Raw genomic sequence first — 19,474 nt, forward strand, 5'->3', positions numbered from 1 at the left:
GAGAAGGCCTTCTTAGTGGCTGCCCCTTGACTTTGGAACTCTCTGCCTAGAATGGCTCCCTCCCTGCTGTCCTTCTGGCAGTAAGCTTAAACCTATTTATTCAGACAGGCTTTTAAAGAAGAAAATCCTTTAAAGTGAGCCGTGGTGTGTGGTAGGGTATTTAATTATTTTAACTGTTTTTAAGAGTTTTAAGGGATTTTAATTGACAAGTTTAATTGATCAGCATTTTTAATAGTTGTAGGTTTTAAATTTTAATGTTGTGAGCCACTTGCAGTCTTGTTTGAGAGAGGAAGCCAGGGTAGTACTAGAAGTAGTAATAATCATAATAATCATTATAATTTAGGTTTTAGAAGGAGGTGACAATCTGTATCCTGTTTAGATATTTTCATTTCATAACAAAAGTCAGATTGAGTTGTGAGTTTTCCAGGCTGTATGGCCATGTTCCAGAAGCATTCTCTCCTGACGTTTCACCTACATCTATGGTAGGCATCCTCAGGGGTTGTGAGGTCTGTTGGAAACTAGGCCAGTGAGGTTTATATAAAAGTCAGATTGAAATGAAATGATTTCAGACTGATTTTCATAGAATAACATTTTAAACCCCAGTAATGATGCTTAAAATTCTTAATTTATTAGAATTTTATTTTTCTACTCAAGTGGTTGAAATTGGTCTTTTGCTATTTTTCTCCATACCTTGGTTTCCAGATTGATGAGCTCATGATGACCTTTGATGCTGAACTGTGCCTTCTGCGCCACCAAAAACTGAAGCTGGACATACAGATGAAAACTGCTGACCTGCGTCACATCACTTGGTTTCAAGAGTTGCTTCTCCTAAAGAACTTTGAAAAGCACGAGGACACACTCCAGGAACGTGTCAATAGCCTCATCAGTGAGGAGGATCAAATGCAAGTATGTAGAACGTGTAAAGTGTTCATGTTCTAGAAAGTGGGCTTTTCCTAGTGTGGCTATCTTTCCCTAAGGGAGAAGTGGGGCTCCTTTGGGTGTAGAATAAAAATTAAAGATTCAGCTCAGAATTTTGAGTTGATATTTTTGGTCATAAAATGTAACCTGCTGTATTAGTATCTTTAATATGATTAAATAGTAGACTGAAGATTTTTTTATTTAGGATTGTAAAACTGATAGGTAATCCACTTCTGTGCATAGATCTGATAAGAGTGAAACTTCTCCATTGCATCCACATGGCACATCTGAATGGGTTAAGGAAAAATCTTTTCAGGATCATGTTGATTCCTGGATTTTGTCTAGGCAAGCAGCCAATGACTAGCGGCATATATTCATTTTTACCGACACAATGTTTGCTGTTCTCTCAGTTGAGCTTCTTTTTGTTTATTTGAAATATTTCATTTTACTTTTTGAAGTGAAGCATCCTCAAGTTATTTTGCAAAATAAGAATAAAATAAGAACTTTTAATTGCCATTTCCCCCTTGTTTACTTTTTCCAAAATCTTGTTCTGTCAATCTGACCAGAAATGATCTTTTAGTTGTGTTTTAGCATGATGAGTTTTTATTATTTTCTATTCATATTTGCCTGATTTTAATCTTTTTGTGAGCCACCTAAACCCACACTTTCAGAGGGAAAGTAGAATTCAAATCAGTAAGAGAGAAAGATTCATATAGCTATAGATATGTAGATATAGACATACACACACATACATAAATACATATATATATACTATTTGCAAATGGAAAAATAGCAAGAATCTGTAAGTGCTTAAAATTATATATATCACAAATATGCTAGCTGATGTTAAAGTTCAGTTGGGATTGTCTTTTTTACAGCACAAAATAAATAGCTGTCTTGCACAAATAGAAGAAAAGAAAGCAGAGATTGTAAAGCTTCAGGAACGAGAGAAAGCACTGTATGTCACTTTCCACGCATCGCTTGGGGAAAATAACAAATTTGCTGGATTTCTTCTGAAAGTCTTGAAGAAGAGGATCAAACGTGTTAAGAAGAAAGAAGTGGAAGGCGAAAGAGGTTATAAATCTTTCCAGCAAGCACCATATAGCTAGATAGGTGGCTCTATATGGCTAGGGAAGCACTATGCATCTTCCTCTTTGTGGATTTGAGAATCCAGGCAGTCCCCAAGTTACAAACAAGATAGGTTATGTAGGTTTGTAAGTTGGAAATGTTTGTAAGTCAGAACAGGTACATTTTTTAAGTGTAGCTCCAGCCAAAAACATATATTTCTTAGCTTTGCATAGCACAGGGTGGGGTTAATGCCCCTGTTTTGCTGCCTGTGCTCCTGTTCAGAAGATTTCACCTCACTTCCTGTCACTGTGATCATTGGATTTTGAAAAATCATAATATTTCTCATATTGCAAAGTTTGCGAGAATTCAGATCTGTTGCCTTCTTGTTCTCAGATTTTTATTGCTATTTGACTTGTTGATAAAATGTTTAAAAAACAGTACAATTTCATCACCAGCCACCTGAAAAGCTACATTACACCAAAGATTATGTTTTCTATCATAGATTGTAAACCTTGGAAGAGAGAAAGCACATCCGTTCTTAGCATTAGCCCTAAGTCAATGCCCAACTGTTAAAGTGTACTTTAACAGTTACCAGATCATTAATACATTTTCATTGACCATGTTTTTTATTGACCATGTAAGTCCAATAGTTTGCTTTGTGCTTTCCGATCAGTGATTTATGACTGTATCAGAATATCTGGCACTTTGTACAATTGTTTAGTTTTAAATGGCGGTGCTTTATAAATGATTACATTGTATTCTGAATATTTATCTGGGGGCAGTTACAATGGATGAGCTGTGTATATAGATTGTACTTATGAACAGGAGCTACCTATTTCTTATCCCAGATGATGATGAAGAGAGTGAAGAAGAGAGTGATGAGGAGTCTAGTTTGGAGAGTGATGAAGAAGAGTCAGGATCGGAGGATGAAGTCTTTGATGACACTGTTTGTCCAAAAAGTGAGTCACGCTATCAGTTCCATTTAATTTTAGTTTCTTTGAATCTTTGAAGATAGTTGTTTATATTGACATTTGAAATTTCAAATGTAAGAAAATATTAGACATGTGTGTACCAATTCCATCACTTACTAGTACAATATACTTGCATATTATATACAGACAGCTTGCTATCTTATAAAGTTTTCTTTATAATACGTTTTCTAAGCCGTGATTCCTTAGAGGCTTTGTAGTAGCTCTCGTTTAGCAACATGAAGGAGTTAACATTAAGCCAGTATCAAGCTATGTGTACTATATTTTCTCCCAAGAGAATAGAAAAGCCCTTAGGAAGAATTTCACACTTGCAGAATATACATTTTCTAGTTGTTGCTTATCCAAAGAGGAATCCTTAGTGAATCGCATTTTGGATTAAGTCCTTTGCTGCCACCTAGTGCCTTCAGGCAGTAATTTCTCTTTATTCAAGAACAGATGTGTAAATCTCCACAAGAATGAAAGTACTGTATATACCCAAGCATAAGCCTAGTTTTTTCAGCCCCCTTTTTAGGCTTTCCTTGGCTTATACTAGAGTCAAAGTTATTTATTTTTTATTCTGTTATTAGTATTATTTTAATTACATTTATTATTATTTTATTATTATTATTAATACATTTATTACTTTTCTCTATTACTGTTATTTTATAGTTATTATTTTTCTCTATATATTTTATTACATTTATTATTTTACTCTATTATTATATTTATTATTTTACTGTTTATTATTGTTCTTATTACATGTATTATTTTACTCTATTATTATTGGAAGGATACATAAGCACATTTACATTGAAGAAGGTTAGAATAATAGTTTAATCAGAGTTGGACAGTCTTATCTTAAATTACAGTTTTATGTAAACATTGAAAAACATTTAATCTACTGATACTTCAATTAATGTAATTGTATTGGTAGCTATTTTTATTTTGAAATTTACCAGTAGCTGCTGCACTTCCCACCCTCGGCTTATACTCTAGTCAATAAGTTTTTAGATTATTCCAAAATGAACGCTGGAACTGATCAAATTATATTTGACAGGGCTTTATTTTGTAAGCCACTTTATGTTGTACTTATACAAGGCTTATCTGATCTAGTTCTTTTCATGTCACATGCGCATATTGCTAAACATTTCTAGGGTTCTAATAGAAAAATCCAGATTCTAAAATAAAGAAGTTAACATTAACTTTATTAAAGTCTGTAACAAAGTTAATTTTATTTTTCTTGTTCTTGTTCAGTGGGGTTTCCTTCCCAGTAAGTGCAACAAGGGATTTACTTCAGAGAAAATATTACTGAATATTGTGGGATCTACATCTGAGAGATATGTGCAGGATTCAACTGTTAAATTCTTTTAATTTTCATATTATCTTAAAATAATTGAAGATTGAATGAGTTAAAATGGCAACAGTTTCTTACTCTGAACTCTTCCACATCTCAGACTGCGATGAGTCACTCTTTGAAAACACTCTCCAACTCCGAGAAAAACGATTAGACATTGAGGAAGCATTAGTTGAGGAGAAGAAAGCAATTGAAAATGTGAAGAAAGAATATGAAGCCTTGTCCAAGAAGGTACAGTGACTTCTCCATCCCCTTCTTGGGCCAGAATCTTGACTTGAGCCAATAGTATTTCTGACATCTGTTTTTCTGGTACTTGTTGTAAACTGCTGGCACAGTGGGTTAAAACGCTCAGCTGCTGAACTTGCTGACTGAAAGGTTGGTGGTTCGAATCTGGAGAGTGGGGTGATCTCCTGCTGTTAGCCCCAGCTTCTTCCAACCTAGCAGTTTGAAAACATGCAAAAGTGAATAGATCAGTAGGTACTGCTCTGGTTGAAAGGTAACGGTGCTCTAGCAGTCATGCTAGCCACATGACCTTGGAGGCATCTACGGACAATGCTGGCTCTTCAGCTTAGAAAGGGAGATGAGCACCACCCCCCAGAGTCAATGCGACTAGACTTTACCTACCTACATACCTATCTATCTATCTATCTACAAACATCCAGTAAAAATGAAAGTACAAATTTACAAACAAGAAAAATCAAAAAGATAGAATTAAAATTACCATAAATTGCAAAGTAAAAAAGCACCAAAACAAAAAAATCTCCCCAAAACCCCCACAATTTTTCCGTATACACAAAACTAACCTACAGTATCTAACTCTATCTTCAACATGTGATTTATACACATATAAACAAATATCTGTTAAAAATACTACTAAATATATTCTATGAGTCTCCCACTTTTTGTTGCCTGCTAATTTTAGATAACTCCTCGTTAATCCCTTTAGGTATCACTTGTTTTCTACTCTTCTACTTTTGATATCACTTCTCTAAATAAAAAGATTGTCCCCATCATAGTTAACAAAAGGTAAAAAACGAATATGGTGTTATTTTGAATAGGTGAAAGTAGTAGCAGCCAGCCTGGATTCAGCAGAATGGGAATTGGAGGCATATCAAAGGGAGAAGCAGCAGAAACTGAATGAGCTGCATGTGGTGGTTCCTCTAAAGACTCACCAGGTAATGTCAGGCGTTACTGTTAATAATTTTAGGGCCTTAACAACCCAAATAGCCCAGATAACAGGGGCGGGTGGGGATCTTATGTGCTATCTTCCTACTCACAGTTCATGGCTCATATTTCTTCTGTATTACTGAGATGTGTCCCTAATACTTTTTTGTATATTTTTTCATTGTGGTATATGAGAACAAACAACAATATGCAATCTTTGAGATTCAACAATCAAAATGCGAGTGTTATTTCCACTGTCCCGCCACTCCCCATTCCCACCCATGAACCACCCTTGACTTCCGACACCACACCATATGGAACTAGTATCGAACAAAAATCTGTCCTTTACATTACACAAATAAATGCCCCGTCCGGCTGTTTCAAAATCTGTTTTTGTCTTTTTTCTAAAATACCCAAAAGGCCATTCTCCATTTTCTAGCGAATTCTTTTTTGTTTCCTCCCCTTATGTCATTGGAGATGACATCTCTAGTCCTGACCTCTTCAAAATAATGAAAAATGGTTTTGCTTCTGCAGGCTCACTATAGGTTTAGATGCAACGGTGTAGTGGGGAAGTTTGGAGTGCAGATGTTCATCATGACATTTGTGATGGACCACACTTTGATAGAGAGCCAAGATTGAAATACCATATATAAATAATATAAATAAATCCACAACAGCAACATTTCTGAGGAGAGTGCAAAAATTTGGGCAGCTGTGTTGATCCATATTAACAAACCAACAATGCCTTCCCAAGAAACTGTCCCTTCGTAAAACTAATGAGTTTTAATTGTTTATTTAAGAGCAGCCTGCCCCATAGTGATTGGGATCATAGGGATACATCACAACCATATATTTTTGCTGGATAACTGCATCTCCCTCTCTAGTACTGCAAATTTCAGCTAAGCTCAGGGGGAATTGGGAAATCTAAATGGTAACATCCATGTTGATCATATTTAGAAAGTCTTCTCCATGCCTCTTATTGCTTAATAGAATTTGGGCAACAGATGGTCAGAAAGTGGCATGGTCTTCGAGCCAATTGTCTGTAGCATAATGATGCCATCCAGGGCAGTACAGTCTGTTCTATATGGCTTTTATGTTTGGGCAGCAGGGTATGCACATGTATTTAATTCATGCTTCTTCTTGACAGGTGGAATATATATCAAATGGAGAAATCCCTTCAGACGTCTCTCAGGCTTTGGTGTTTACCAATCAGTCTTTGGTGAACTTGCAGCAAAGGATCACAATCCTGCAACAGGAGAAACTCGAACAGAGGGAACTCTACAAGAAAGCTCGGGAACAGCACAAAGAACTTATTCGTGACAGAAAGGAGATGATGATTAAAATTGAGCGTGAGTTGCTACACATGTGCAGCTTCCATTTTCTTTTTGTACTACATGTAAAGGCTTTTCCTTGGCTACTTTCTAAAATCTTAGAATCATAGAGTTTGAAGAGACCCCAAGAGCCATCCATTCCAACTCCCTACTATGCAAAAACACACAATCCAAGCCCTCCTGACAGGTGGCCATCAGCCTTTGCTTACAAACCAAAGGAGACTCCACCATACCCTGAGGCAGCAGCGTACTTCACTGTTGAACTGCTCTTACTCATATTTAGATGGAATCTTTTTTTCCTGCTATTTGAATCTATTGCTCCTTGTCCTAATCTCCAGAGCAGCAGCAGAAAACAAGCTTGCCCCTCTCAACATGGATGTTACCATTTAGATTTCCCATTTTCCCCCTGAGCTTAGCTGAAATTTACAGTACTAGAGGGGGAGATGCAGTTCTCCAGCAAAAAGCTTGCCCCTCTCTACAATGTGATATTTGAACATGGCTATTATGTCTCATTTTGGCCTTCTTTTCTCCAAGCTAAGCATATCCTTCTCTCTCAGCAGCTCTTCATAAGGCTTGGCTTCCAAACCTTTTGATGTGGTGTCAAGAACTGGACACAGTATTCCAGATGATGTCTGACAAAAGCAGAATAGAGTAGAACCATGACTTCCATTGGTCTAAACACTGTTCTCCTACTGATGCAGCTAACAATCATATTGGCTGTTTTAGCTGCAGCTTCACACTATTGAGACATATTTAGGACTTCTAGTTTGGATTTATCAACTTTTCCATGGCAACTTTTCCGAATTTCTAGTTTTGCTCACAGGCCTATAGCCAGAGGTTTTTTAGGGGTTCAACCCCCCCCCCCTTGAAGTTTTTCAGGTTTAAAAAAAGCCTGGTTTACTCATGGGAATTTGGCTAAGTGGTTAACCAAATCCCCATGCTAAGTCTATGAGACGCAAAAAATTAAGAACTGCAAGCACTATCTCAGGCAAATATTGACCATTTATTCACACTGTCATTACTTGCAGCAATAGCCAATGTAGTGAAGCAACCAAGTTTGGGGGGGGGGGTGTTGAATGCTCTCATTAAGGAGGCCAGACTTGGTGGAGGTGGTTGACAGGGGCAGAGCTGCAGGCTATTGAAGGCTGCTCTGCCCCCTTCTGTGCTCTTTGCTTCAGCATGACCCTAACCCCCCCCCCGAAATTTTCTCCCCCCCCCCCCCGAAATTTTCAACCTCCCCAAAAATTTTTTTCTGGCTACAGCCCTATCTGCTCATGTCCTAGAAATGACAAAAGAATTCTGGGACAACAAAGACTTCATGTCTGTGATGAATTGGCTGTCAAGTTCCATTTATTTATTTATTTATTTATTTATTTATTTGCTTTATTTCTATACCGCGTTTCTCAACCTATAATAGGTGACTCAATGCGGTTTACACTATATTAATTACCACAACAATAACAATTAAAACACAGCATACCCAATAACAAACACACAACCATTCATACAATGCCTCGATCGTAAACATGATCCAGTCTCATATCCTTATACCGTTCCTATGTTCAGTTTACCGTCCTTCTGTGTACCATTGCGCTGATTAGCCAAACGCTTGCTCAAAAAGCCAGGTTTTGAGCTTCTTCCTAAATGCCAGCAACGAAGGGGCCTGTCTGATGTCGCTTGGTAGGGCATTCCATAACCGAGGGGCCACCACCGAGAAGGCCCTGTCTCTCGTTCCCGCCAACCGTGCCTGTGACGTAGGCGGAACCGAGAGTAGGGCCTCCCCGGACGATCTTAATGTCCGTGTCGGTTCATAGGAGGAGATGCGTTCGGAGAGGTAGGTGGGGCCGGAACCGTTTAGGGCTTTGTAGGCTAATGCCAGCACCTTGAATTGTGCCCGGTAGGGAATTGGCAGCCAGTGGAGCTGGCTCAACAGAGGAGTGGTATGCTCCCTGAGAGCTGCTCCTGTTAGCAACCTGGCTGCCGAGCGCTGGACCATCTGGAGCTTCCGGGCAGTCTTCAAGGGCAGCCCCACGTAGAGTGCGTTGCAGTAATCTATGCGGGATGTGACCAGAGCGTGGACTACCGTGGCCAAGTCCGACTTCCCGAGGTACGGGCGCAACTGGCGCACGAGCCGAAGCTGTGCAAATGCTCCCCTGGCCACCGCTGAGACCTGAGGCTCCAGGCTCAGCGATGAGTCCAGGGTTACACCCAAGCTGCGAACCTGCGTCTTCAGGGGGAGTGTAACCCCGTCCAACACAGGCTGTAACCCTATACCCCGTTCGGCCTTTCGACTGACCAGGAGTGCCTCTGTCTTGTCTGGATTCAACTTCAATTTGTTCACCCTCATCCAGTCCGACACAGCAGCCAAGCACCGGTTCAGGACCTGGACAGCCTCCTTAGAAGTAGGTGGAAAGGAGTGACAGAGTTGGACATCATCTGCGTACAGATAACACCGCACCCCGAAACTCCGGATGATCTCTCCCAACGGCTTCATGTAGATGTTAAACAACATGGGGGACAGTATTGAACCCTGCGGGACCCCACAAGACAAAGGTTGTGAGGACGAGCAGCTGTCCCCCATCAACACCTTCTGGGTACGACCCTCTAGGAAGGACCTGAGCCACTGTAAAACAGTGCCACCAAGGCCCATTCCCGCAAGGCGTCCCAGAAGGATACCGTGGTCGACGGTATCGAAGGCCGCTGAGAGATCCAGCAGGACCAACAGGGACACACTCCCCCTGTCGAGCTCTCTGCGGAGATCATCCACTAAGGCGACCAGGGCTGTCTCGGTACCATGTCCCGGCCTAAAGCCAGACTGTGCCGGATCAAGATAATCAGTGTCTACCAAGAATACCTGGAGTTGTGAGGCCACCACACGTTCCAGGACTTTGCTCAAAAAGGGAAGATTGGAAACAGGCCGATAGTTGACGAATTGAGTGGGGTCTAGTGATGGTTTCTTCAACAGCGGTTTTATTACAGCTTGTTTTAAGCTGGCTGGAATATTGCCTTCCCGAAGGGAGGCATTAACCACCACCTCCACCCACTCGGCCAATCCCCCTCTGGCCTCTTTTAGAAGCCAGGATGGGCAGGGGTCTAGGATGCATGTGGTAGCTCTCATTCCTCCAAGTATCTTGTCCACATCCTCGGGTTTCACCAATTGAAATGAATCCATCAAAATCGGACAAGCAGATGCTCGTGTTACATCCTCAGAGACTGCCGTTAACGTGGTATCCAGGCCAGAGCGGATCAAAGCGACTTTGTCCGCAAAGAACCGAGCAAATGCTTCACAGCGGGCCGCCGAGTTGTCAGGGTTCCCATCCGGAATGGTGGGGTTCAATAGCCCTCTGACAACTCGAAACAACTCCGCCGGACGGTTCTTTGCGGACGCAATATTGGCCGCAAAGAAAGCTTTCTTTGCCGCCTTTATTGCCACGGCATATGCCCTTAATAGGGCAACAAACCGTGTTCGATTTAACTCGCTCGGATCCGAACGCCACACGCGCTCTAGTCTCCTCTTCCTTCGCTTCATCGCTGCCAGCTCCTCGTTGAACCAAGGTGCTGGTTTAGCTCGGCTACTTGAGAGGGGACGTTCCGGAGCAATCGTGTTTATGGCCCTAGTCATCTCCTCATTCCAGAGGGACACCAGGGCTTCAACAGAATCACCAACCGAGGTGGCAGGAAAATCCCCAAGAGCCATCAGGAATCCATTCGGATCCATAAGCCTCCTAGGGCGGACCATCTTAATGGGTCCCCCACCTCTGCAGAGGTTAGAAGGTGTGGTGAGTCTAAATCTGACCAGATAGTGGTCGGTCCATGGCAACGGAGAGGTGGATAACTCCTCAACACCGCCACCTTGCTCCCATCCCTGACAGAAAACCAAATCTAATGTGTGTCCCGCACAGTGGGTGGGGCCAGATACTTGTTGGGACAGCCCCATGGTTGCCATGGATGACATGAAGTCCTGAGCCGCTCCTCCTAGGGAAGTCTCGGCATGTACATTGAAGTCCCCCAGCACAAGAAGCCGTTGAGACTCCAATGCCAGGCTCGAGACCACCCCCGCTAGCTCAGGTAGGGAGACCGTAGTGCAGCGAGGTGGGCGGTACACTAACAGAATCCCTATTCTGTCCCGGTCACCCACCCTCAGGTGGACACACTCGAAATTGGTTGACTGTGGGATGGGGCCTCTGGTCAGAGGGATAGAATTTTTATAGACCACCGCAACTCCGCCTCCCCGCCCTCCAGGTCTCGATTGGTGCTGTACGGAGAATCCTGGCGGACAAAGCTGGGTCAAATTAACTCCTCCAGCTTCATCCAGCCAGGTCTCCGTAATGCACGCCAGATCTGCCCGTTCCTCCAAGATTAGATCTTGGATGAAAGATGTTTTGCCGTTGACAGATCTGGCGTTCAGCAGCACCATCTTCAACCCAGAGGGGCTGCCAACCTGGGTGCACCCACTTACCAAGTCAGGAGACCGATTACAAGTGATTAAGTTTTTTTTCCTTCTTTCCCTAGGCCGAATTTGGGTTGTAAAATTTTTACTATTTCTAGGCCGAATTAGCCGAATTGGTGGTCTCCCTTTCCCGTATCTCCCCCTCCCCGTCACGGGCTCTATGGGGGCCCCCCGGCCAATGGAATACCCTTCTTCTACCATATTGCACTTAGAATTCGTAGTTTCAACCCATGGCTTATACCAGATTATATATTTTTGCCACTCAGTCTCAGTCCAATTCTTTCCTATTCCTGGTGTGTTAATTCCAGGCTCCCCCCACCCGTTCCACCCTCTATTGTCCTCCCAGTCCACCAGTAACACAATAAGCAGACCCCAAGGGAGGAATGATGACATTGGGGAACAGAGTTGATACAGGGTTGAGGTAGGATGTTAAGTTCAAGTAGCAGTAGATTTTAAATTACTAGGTCTTAAAGTGCTAAAGATTTAGTCTAAGCTGTTAAAGTGCATAGAGAGCTGTTAAAGTGCATACAATAACGCGTTTTCAGAGACTGACTGCTATGGTGGTCACTTAATAACCTTACTTATACAGGGTTAAAGTGCAAGTTGTTGGATAAAGTGCTGACCGTTATATACCTTAGCAGCAATTGGCCCCTATAAGTGCTAACAGTTGTAAAGTTTAGCAGCAATAGATCAAATAAAGTGCTGGTAATTGGAAGACTTAATAGAGTTGGCTCATATAAAGTGCTGGCAATTGGCAGGGTATCAGCGTTGGCTCAGATAACAATTTACTAGCGCAATGAATGTGCAAACTGATCAAATAGTCCTCAGTCCTATTGGTGGATGCAAAGTCCAGTTGGTCTCTCTCCTCCCCCTCCCACCATCAGTGTCAGGGTCGGGAGACTGGGGCCTTGCAGCAGAGTGACGGATCGCTAAGATGGCCACCGGAACTGCTGATGAGCTGGATAATTCCGGAAGTGGAGGCAGTAACGCGGTGGATGGCGTTATAGTAATGGCGGTTGATCACAAAGCATGTAACAGCAGCTATGTAGCAATATGTATAGATTCAACCGCCCAGGAGTCAGCCTAGCAGTTGTGAAGTTAGTGTTGCTGGTTAAGAGCGTTGCAGGCTAGAGATTACGATCGCCGCCAGAGATCTTAAAGAACGCTGAGTCACCGCGCGGCGTTGGTCCGGCTCTCCCAGGAAGGCGCCGAGTCACCGCCGGCTCACCCTGTCGAGCTTGCCCCGGCGGTATCGACGCATGGGAGGACCAGCCGGGATGCCTCCAGGCCTCGGAGAAGGTTGGAATACGAGGCCTGTCTCAGTTGGAGTCGCGAAGGAATCACACCTCCGAGTGCAGAGGAGACGAAGCTTGGCGCGGAAGGATCGGTGCAAAATCCGGGGAGCGGGGAGCGGAGCCACGCTAGGGGCACAGGCTGAGGGCTCAGATGAAAGTCAGGGCCAGATCGCGCCGAGGATGGAGATGGACAATGCAGAACGGCAAGTCGCTAGCACCGCCGCGTTCGGAGCGACAGCCAGCTGCCCCAGCAACTCTCTCCGGCTCGACAGTCCCTCGGCAGCCCCACAATCCACTCCGACCAGCCCAGGTCGCCGCTCCGGCGGTCCAGGCCACGGTCCAATCCAAGCCGCGGATGAGTCTGGGCACAGCAACACAAGCCGCACGGCGGCCACTGCCGAGTTCCAAGGGCGGCCGCCCCGACCTCCCTCCGGTAATCGACACAGCGGGTGGTAATTGGCGAGCTGGCGGGTTAGATGTTCCAGGCCAGGTTAGACCGAGCAAACGGGCTGGGAGGGAGCGTGCTGGGCCGTATCGGTAGTAGCGGCCTTCGCTCTACCTCCTTCCTCTCCCTTCTTCTTTCCTCCCTGGTTTTTCCTCCTCTGCTCCCCTCAAGCCCCCCTCCGGGGTCCTGAGGAGACGCCGGTTCAGGAGCCGATGACAGGAGTTCAGAATAGGGGCGGATGGGTCAGATTAGGCTCGGATTAAGAGCAATCGCCTTACCCGGACGGGAGGTTAGCTGTTAGCAAGTCGCCATCTTAACCGGAAGTCCATTGCCAAAGTTGCATATGCACACTCTTGTTGATCCGGTATTTCTGTAATATATACTAGTCAGGATTTAGAAAACCTAAATCCTGACTAGAATAGACCCACTGGATCAGTGTAATTCAACTATGTGTTCACTCATCATTCAAAATTTAATTGAGTAGTAGACCTAGCTCTAGCTATAACAGCATGCTAGTTTTTATGTGCAAAGTGGGCCAGTGTCACCTGTGTACACTTGAAATAAGTTCATGTATGCAAAACGTTTTAGGATCTTATAGATCCTGTCGACTTGCTTGCTTGTACAGAATCATTCTGAAGATGGTATGGAGGCGCAATCACTATGATTGTGTTTAGCCCCCCTTCATGCCAGCTGGACTGGCACAAGCTAACATTATTTTTCAGTTGAGCCACTAAGCCCCTTCCCCTTTTCTCCAACTTTTTTTCAGTATCCTTCCTAATCAACTGGTCAAGTTTGCTCATCTCTGGCAAACTTATCGTTAAAAGTGAAGCACATCCTGCACAAGTTTACAATCCTCATGAAGGAAATTGATAGGCCAATGAGTTCGCTTTCCCCATTGGCCTCTGTCTGCCTCTCTCTCTATTCTCTCTTCCTATCACCCTTATTATATTTCCCAGGGACATGGCTGTTTTTTTTTTTGAGAAGATGGCAAGCCCCCGAGTCCTCCATTTTCTTCTTCTCCTGAGAGAATGAAGAGAGACAAGATGTCTCCAGAGAGTTAGATAGTTAGGTAGAAATGTAGTTTTTTGAATAAGGTCTTTTATCACTTTGAAAGCTTGACTTTGCTCCTGTATTGTTGAAGCCCATTTGTTCTACTGCTAGCTCAAGAAGCATCTGATTTGCTAAACTGCTGCTGCTATTGTTGCTGATTTACATTTTCTTTTTAAAATTACTCATGTAGATACTAAGGGTTCACAGTATGGTCCTGCAACCACATTTTCTGATGCAAAGTAGAAAATAGGAAAAACAGAGAACTATAGATTATTTAAATACAAGATTTTTGTCTTACTAGGACTGGAGGAGAAGTGCAATCAATTCATGATGATGAAATTTGGTCGGTTAGTAAATTTGGAAGCCCTACAAACTCTTTCTGTTAACACAAACCTGGAGGAACTCAAGATGAAAACGATGGAAAAAGAGCAAGCTATTGCTATGGACTTGAAAAAGTGGGAGGTAAGGACAAAAATATTGAAGAATGTTTTGATGCTGCTTGGCAGTCTAGGGAGATATTATTGCATGGAGGTGACTTTTTAACATAGGACAATTGAGTAAAGTTCATAAAATGATAATTCCTCCTTAAAAGCTGTTTTGAGCAAGGGAAGGCTTTAGATTCTGGTTTGGAGGAATAAGCTAGAGCACCAACTGGGTTGCCATTCCATCTGTCAAATAAGATAGAAATAAGTCTTGTCCTGCCTCTAAAGACAGAATCTATAATTTGTTGCCTGTGCCCTTAAGGATATTGGAGGGGGGAAGGAGCTCAAGCCTTGGCTCCAGAATGGCAGCTGTCTTACAGTTAGGCAGATGGAGTCTAGGTGTGGAAGGAAGCAGAGGGATAGAAAGTGCACAGGAATTCCCATCCAATCAAAGATAAATAGATATACAGATATCAGGAAGATATAGATAGTGACATTATAGTTATAGATAGTAAAGTAATAGTAGTCACATCTAGTACCTATATCAGGGGTCCTCAAACTAAGGCCCGGGGGCCGGATGCGGTCCTCCAAGATCATTTACCCGGCCCTCTCTCTGGATCGACCTAAGTATGAAACTACTTGAAAGCACACAATAACAACAACAATAATATCTAATCAGCCAAAAGCAGGCCCACACTTTCCATTGAAATACTAATAAATTTATATTTGTTAAAATTGTTCTTGATTTTAATTATTGTATTGTATTTAAATGTTTTTTGCACTATAAATAAGATATTTGCAGTGTACATAGGAATTCATTCATGTTTTTTTTTTTAAATTATAATCCGGCCCACCAACAGTTTGAGGGACTATGACCTGGCCCTCTGTTTAAAAAGTTTGTGGACCCCTGACCTATATAGTAAAACAACAGCAGTCACATTTTGAGAACAGGGCTGCAAAAGCTTATAGGATTTCCTTTTCACAAAGACTTTTCAGTGGCAACTAGGGAAAGGAAATTCAGTTTGTTTCAATAAAACATTATTTTAATTTACATATAGCCTCCGAACTGTTTTTGTGTTATAATTCCTTCCAAACCAACCTCATAGCAACACAGAGGCAGAACAAGTCTCTATGCAGAGAGCTCTCCTGGTCAAGAATTTTATCAGCTGGCATCCAGTTAGTAACACGCACAAATGGAAGTCCAGTTCATGCCTTGTGTACTGTCTTCTGGTTATTGTGAACGTTGGAATTGTCTTCCCTCCATTCTCAGTGATTCCCCTTTCTCCAGATTACAGCCCTAACTCCACAGCCACTCGATGATTGGTAGGGAGTGGGTGGTACCTGGAAGCATTTCTCTTTGTCTCTATAGCTAGACACAGAGCAATGGCATCTTCATTGAGACCTCCAGAGGACCCCAGCTGGTCTCATCATTCATTTATTGGTTGAATGGGTGTGCTCTACATGCTTGACATGGGACTAACCAATAAGAGTCTAATAGCAGAAAGGAGTCAGGAACCAAAACCATCTGGAAACTGATTTTCAAGGGGTACTGGAAATTAGTGATGAAATGAAAGTGTCTAGTGGAACTTTGGGCCCTCTGGTGGCACAGCGGGTTAAACCGCTGAGTTGCTGAACTTGCTGACTGACAGGTTGGTGGTTCAAATCCTGGGAGCGCAGTGAGCTCCCACTGCTAGGCCCAGCTTCTGCTAACCTAGCTGTTCGAAAACAAGCAAATGTGAGATCAATAGGTACCAGTTCTGCTGGAAGGTAATGCACTTCATGCAGTCATGCTGGCCATATGACCTTGGAGGTGTCTATGAACAATGCCAGCTCCTTGGCTTAAAAATGGAGATGAGCAACCCTCCCGAGTCGGACACAGCTAGACTTAATATCAAGGGGAAGCCTTTACGTTAACCTTTAGTATTGGAACTTTGTTCATGGTGGCAAGCAGGATTTTAGGGGCAGGATAATGCCATGGCTGTATAAGTCATCCACAGAATGTGTGTGTTGTGGCTCTCTGCATGGCAGATATGAAGCAGAGTCCAGGCCAACACCTGTTAATCCAACTATTACCTTCATTTAAAGGTAAGAACTTACTTTGCCACATATGAAACATATTTTCTTTTTCCATGCACAGAAAATAATCTGAGCATGCTTTACCTCTTAAGGATCACACCTGAATGCATGGATGAGACTGTTTCAATCAAAACAAATAATCATTATGGGATTTTAAAAATATGTAATAGACTGATGAAAGCAGAGATTTAACACATCTTTATGTGTTCTGCTCAAACTCTATGCTTACAAATACATATACGTTTTGCCTTAATTCTTCAGCATTTTGTCCATTGCTTCTATAGGTGTGATATACATCACTAACCCTGTTAAAATAAGCATCATTCCAACAAGTCTCTGTTCTCTTCCAGGACAGAATCCTTGAAAAGCGCCAACAGCTGATGGAAGTGACAAAAGAAAATACCAATAAGCTGGTGCAAATGAATGCATTCTGCACTGAGAAGGTGCGCCTCGAAGAGAAGTTAGATGCACTGCATAATAACCTGGTATGTGTGCTGCTTCTGTTATTTATTCCTAATTAATAAGCACTTTGTCTCATGTAGAACACACACAGAGATGGAACAATAGACCAATCATGCCAATTATTATGGCTGTATCTATGTTTGTCAAATTAATAAATTTATATCATCTTGAATGTAAATCTACATTTCAGTAATCATAGGTAATAAAATGGGAGTATCAAAATGATATGTACTCTGAGTTTGTGAGCAAATTTCATTTTTTTTTTTGCTCTTATCTCCCTGAAAGACATTACAGTTATTTAAGATTTGAGAATGTTCTAAGTGCTCCTGTTCTGTTGTTTCCTATGTTATTAAAATGCAGTTCATGGCTTCTGTTTTTGCAGGGAGCAGAATTCCAAGGGCCTCGCAAAGAAGATCTTATGGAGAAAGAGAAGTTGATTGCACTAGTACAGCTACAAGACAGAGATGCTGAGATCTTGAAAGAAGAGATTGCGCTCCTAAGTAGAAAGGATGGGCGCATCTTTGCAGCATCTGAGCCCCTTTTCGAAACAGATGAGATGCTGAATTAAAGCCCCCCAGTTAAGTTCCCTGGGTCTATTTTAACATGCAAATCCTAATACGTGAGAGAGACTGGCAGGCTAGTGTTGAGGCTTTAGACTTCTGTAGCTCACTTCATGACAGATGTCTTGCCCATTTTAACAGAGGCCACATAAAATTTTGATAGTGATTTGGAAGTGCAGTGGCTGGAGAATTTTATGCCTTTTTAATAGCTCTAAATGGCATAGAACCACTGTAAAAAATAAAAAAAGCCCAGATATCAGCCGTATCAATCTCCAGTTAGCCAATTAATTTTGGACAAATGAAGGGTCTATGATTTTGGACAGCTATTTCACTTCTTGAAGTATGTCAAAACATATACAAAAGTATGTGCTAAAACAATTCTTGGTGCTCTTAGTAACTCAACATAGCCCCATGTGTGCATCCACAATGCACAACTAGTATCGAAAGTGCTAAGACCACTGTTCTGGAATAATCCAAATATTTATAAAAGAAGACACTGCATCAATATCAAAAGCAATGAAAATGCCCATTTATGTAAGCCCTTTTTAACCTGAAATTCTGTTTTAGACAAGAAAGTGACTGCTTTGTAGGCTTTGTTAATGTAGTATCAAACGTTCCAATGTCCTACACCTCACTGTTGTTGTTAACCTCTGTATAGGTAAACAGTTGTCTCCCAGTTAACCCAGTAGTTAATTCTCACTGGAAAAATGATCACATTTCCAAATTTTGAAACTCCTGCTTATCATACCTTCGACAACATGACTGAATTAATTTTTTTAAACTTTGGCTGGAATCCTATATTACTTTCTGTGCAGTGTAAAGTTAGATATACTTCTTCACTATGTGACAAAGGCACTACAACACCCTATTAGTGAATTGCAAAGATGTGTATCAGTAAAGGCCAGTGTGCATCAGATCCCCCTTGTCATTGTTCCATCATACATCCCTTACTTTGCCAGCTCCTACATATTTTTACATAACAAGATACAGGCCTTACAAAACTACCCAATTCTGAATCCTGCAAATGTAACTCCATTTATGGAGCCATAATTCCCATATAGATTCTAGTCAGTTTCTATGCCTGACTTTCCTTTCAAAAGATGACATTTTGCTAAAAACAAACAAAAGTTACTGCTAGCTATGCACCAATAGATATGTCGTTTTCAATAAAGCATGACAGTTCTGCATGATAGTTGTGTATGTGGCTTTGTCCTTTGGAACTTAATTCTGTTATCACTCTTAAAGCAAATTTTAACTTGTCTTCACACCAGTGTCACTTAAACAGATGCATGTGAATTTCGTTGGGTGTTTGTTGCTGCCATATCAACAATATAATGGTCTGTAAACCTTATTACTTATAATTGTTTCTGATGGAATCTCTGCAGTTGGGAAACCAATTTGATAAAAGTAACATGTTGATATATTGTCAAAGGCTTTCATGGCCGGAATCACTGGGTTGTTATAAGTTTTTCCGGCTGTATGGCCATGTTCCAGAAGCATTATCTCCTAATGTTTCACCTGCATCTATGGCAGGCATCCTCAGAGGTTGTGAGGTCTGTTGGAAACTACAGGCCAATGGATACTCCACCACAGACATCAAAAGCGCTGCAAGACCGAGAACAAACCACAAGAGTAAAGACAAAGATCCACCCAGAGGAAAAGTGTTCTTGCCATACATCAAGGGAACCACTGTCCGCATAGGGAAGCTGATGAGGAAACACAACCTAAAAACAATCTACAGACCCACTAAGAATGCTACATTCAGCAAAGGACAAGAGAGATCCTCTCAGCTCTGCAGGAGTCTACCATATACCATGCAGCTGTGTCCAAGACTACATAGGGATCACCAAACACAGCACTGTCCAAACACTAATCAAGGAACATGAAAGACACTGCAGACTACTTCAACCA

General features: G+C 42.1%; 1 protein-coding gene across 1 annotated transcript in view; it reads left to right on the forward strand.

The window, feature by feature from the left end:
• Positions 1-17,878, forward strand: part of CFAP44 (cilia and flagella associated protein 44) — a 74,928-nt gene extending 57,050 nt beyond the window's left edge. The window contains exons 27-35 of the mRNA XM_060770762.2: positions 703-906; positions 1,797-1,992; positions 2,835-2,945; positions 4,409-4,539; positions 5,367-5,483; positions 6,620-6,821; positions 14,345-14,505; positions 16,892-17,026; positions 17,386-17,878. Of these exons, the coding sequence (XP_060626745.2) occupies positions 703-906; positions 1,797-1,992; positions 2,835-2,945; positions 4,409-4,539; positions 5,367-5,483; positions 6,620-6,821; positions 14,345-14,505; positions 16,892-17,026; positions 17,386-17,571 (1,443 nt within the window). The 3' untranslated portion in view covers positions 17,572-17,878. The remainder of the gene's footprint in view (positions 1-702; positions 907-1,796; positions 1,993-2,834; positions 2,946-4,408; positions 4,540-5,366; positions 5,484-6,619; positions 6,822-14,344; positions 14,506-16,891; positions 17,027-17,385) is intronic.
• Positions 17,879-19,474: the final 1,596 nt, after the last annotated feature.

The sequence above is a fragment of the Anolis sagrei genome, chromosome 3 (assembly GCF_037176765.1).
Source record: "Anolis sagrei isolate rAnoSag1 chromosome 3, rAnoSag1.mat, whole genome shotgun sequence".
Lineage (NCBI taxonomy): Eukaryota > Metazoa > Chordata > Lepidosauria > Squamata > Dactyloidae > Anolis > Anolis sagrei.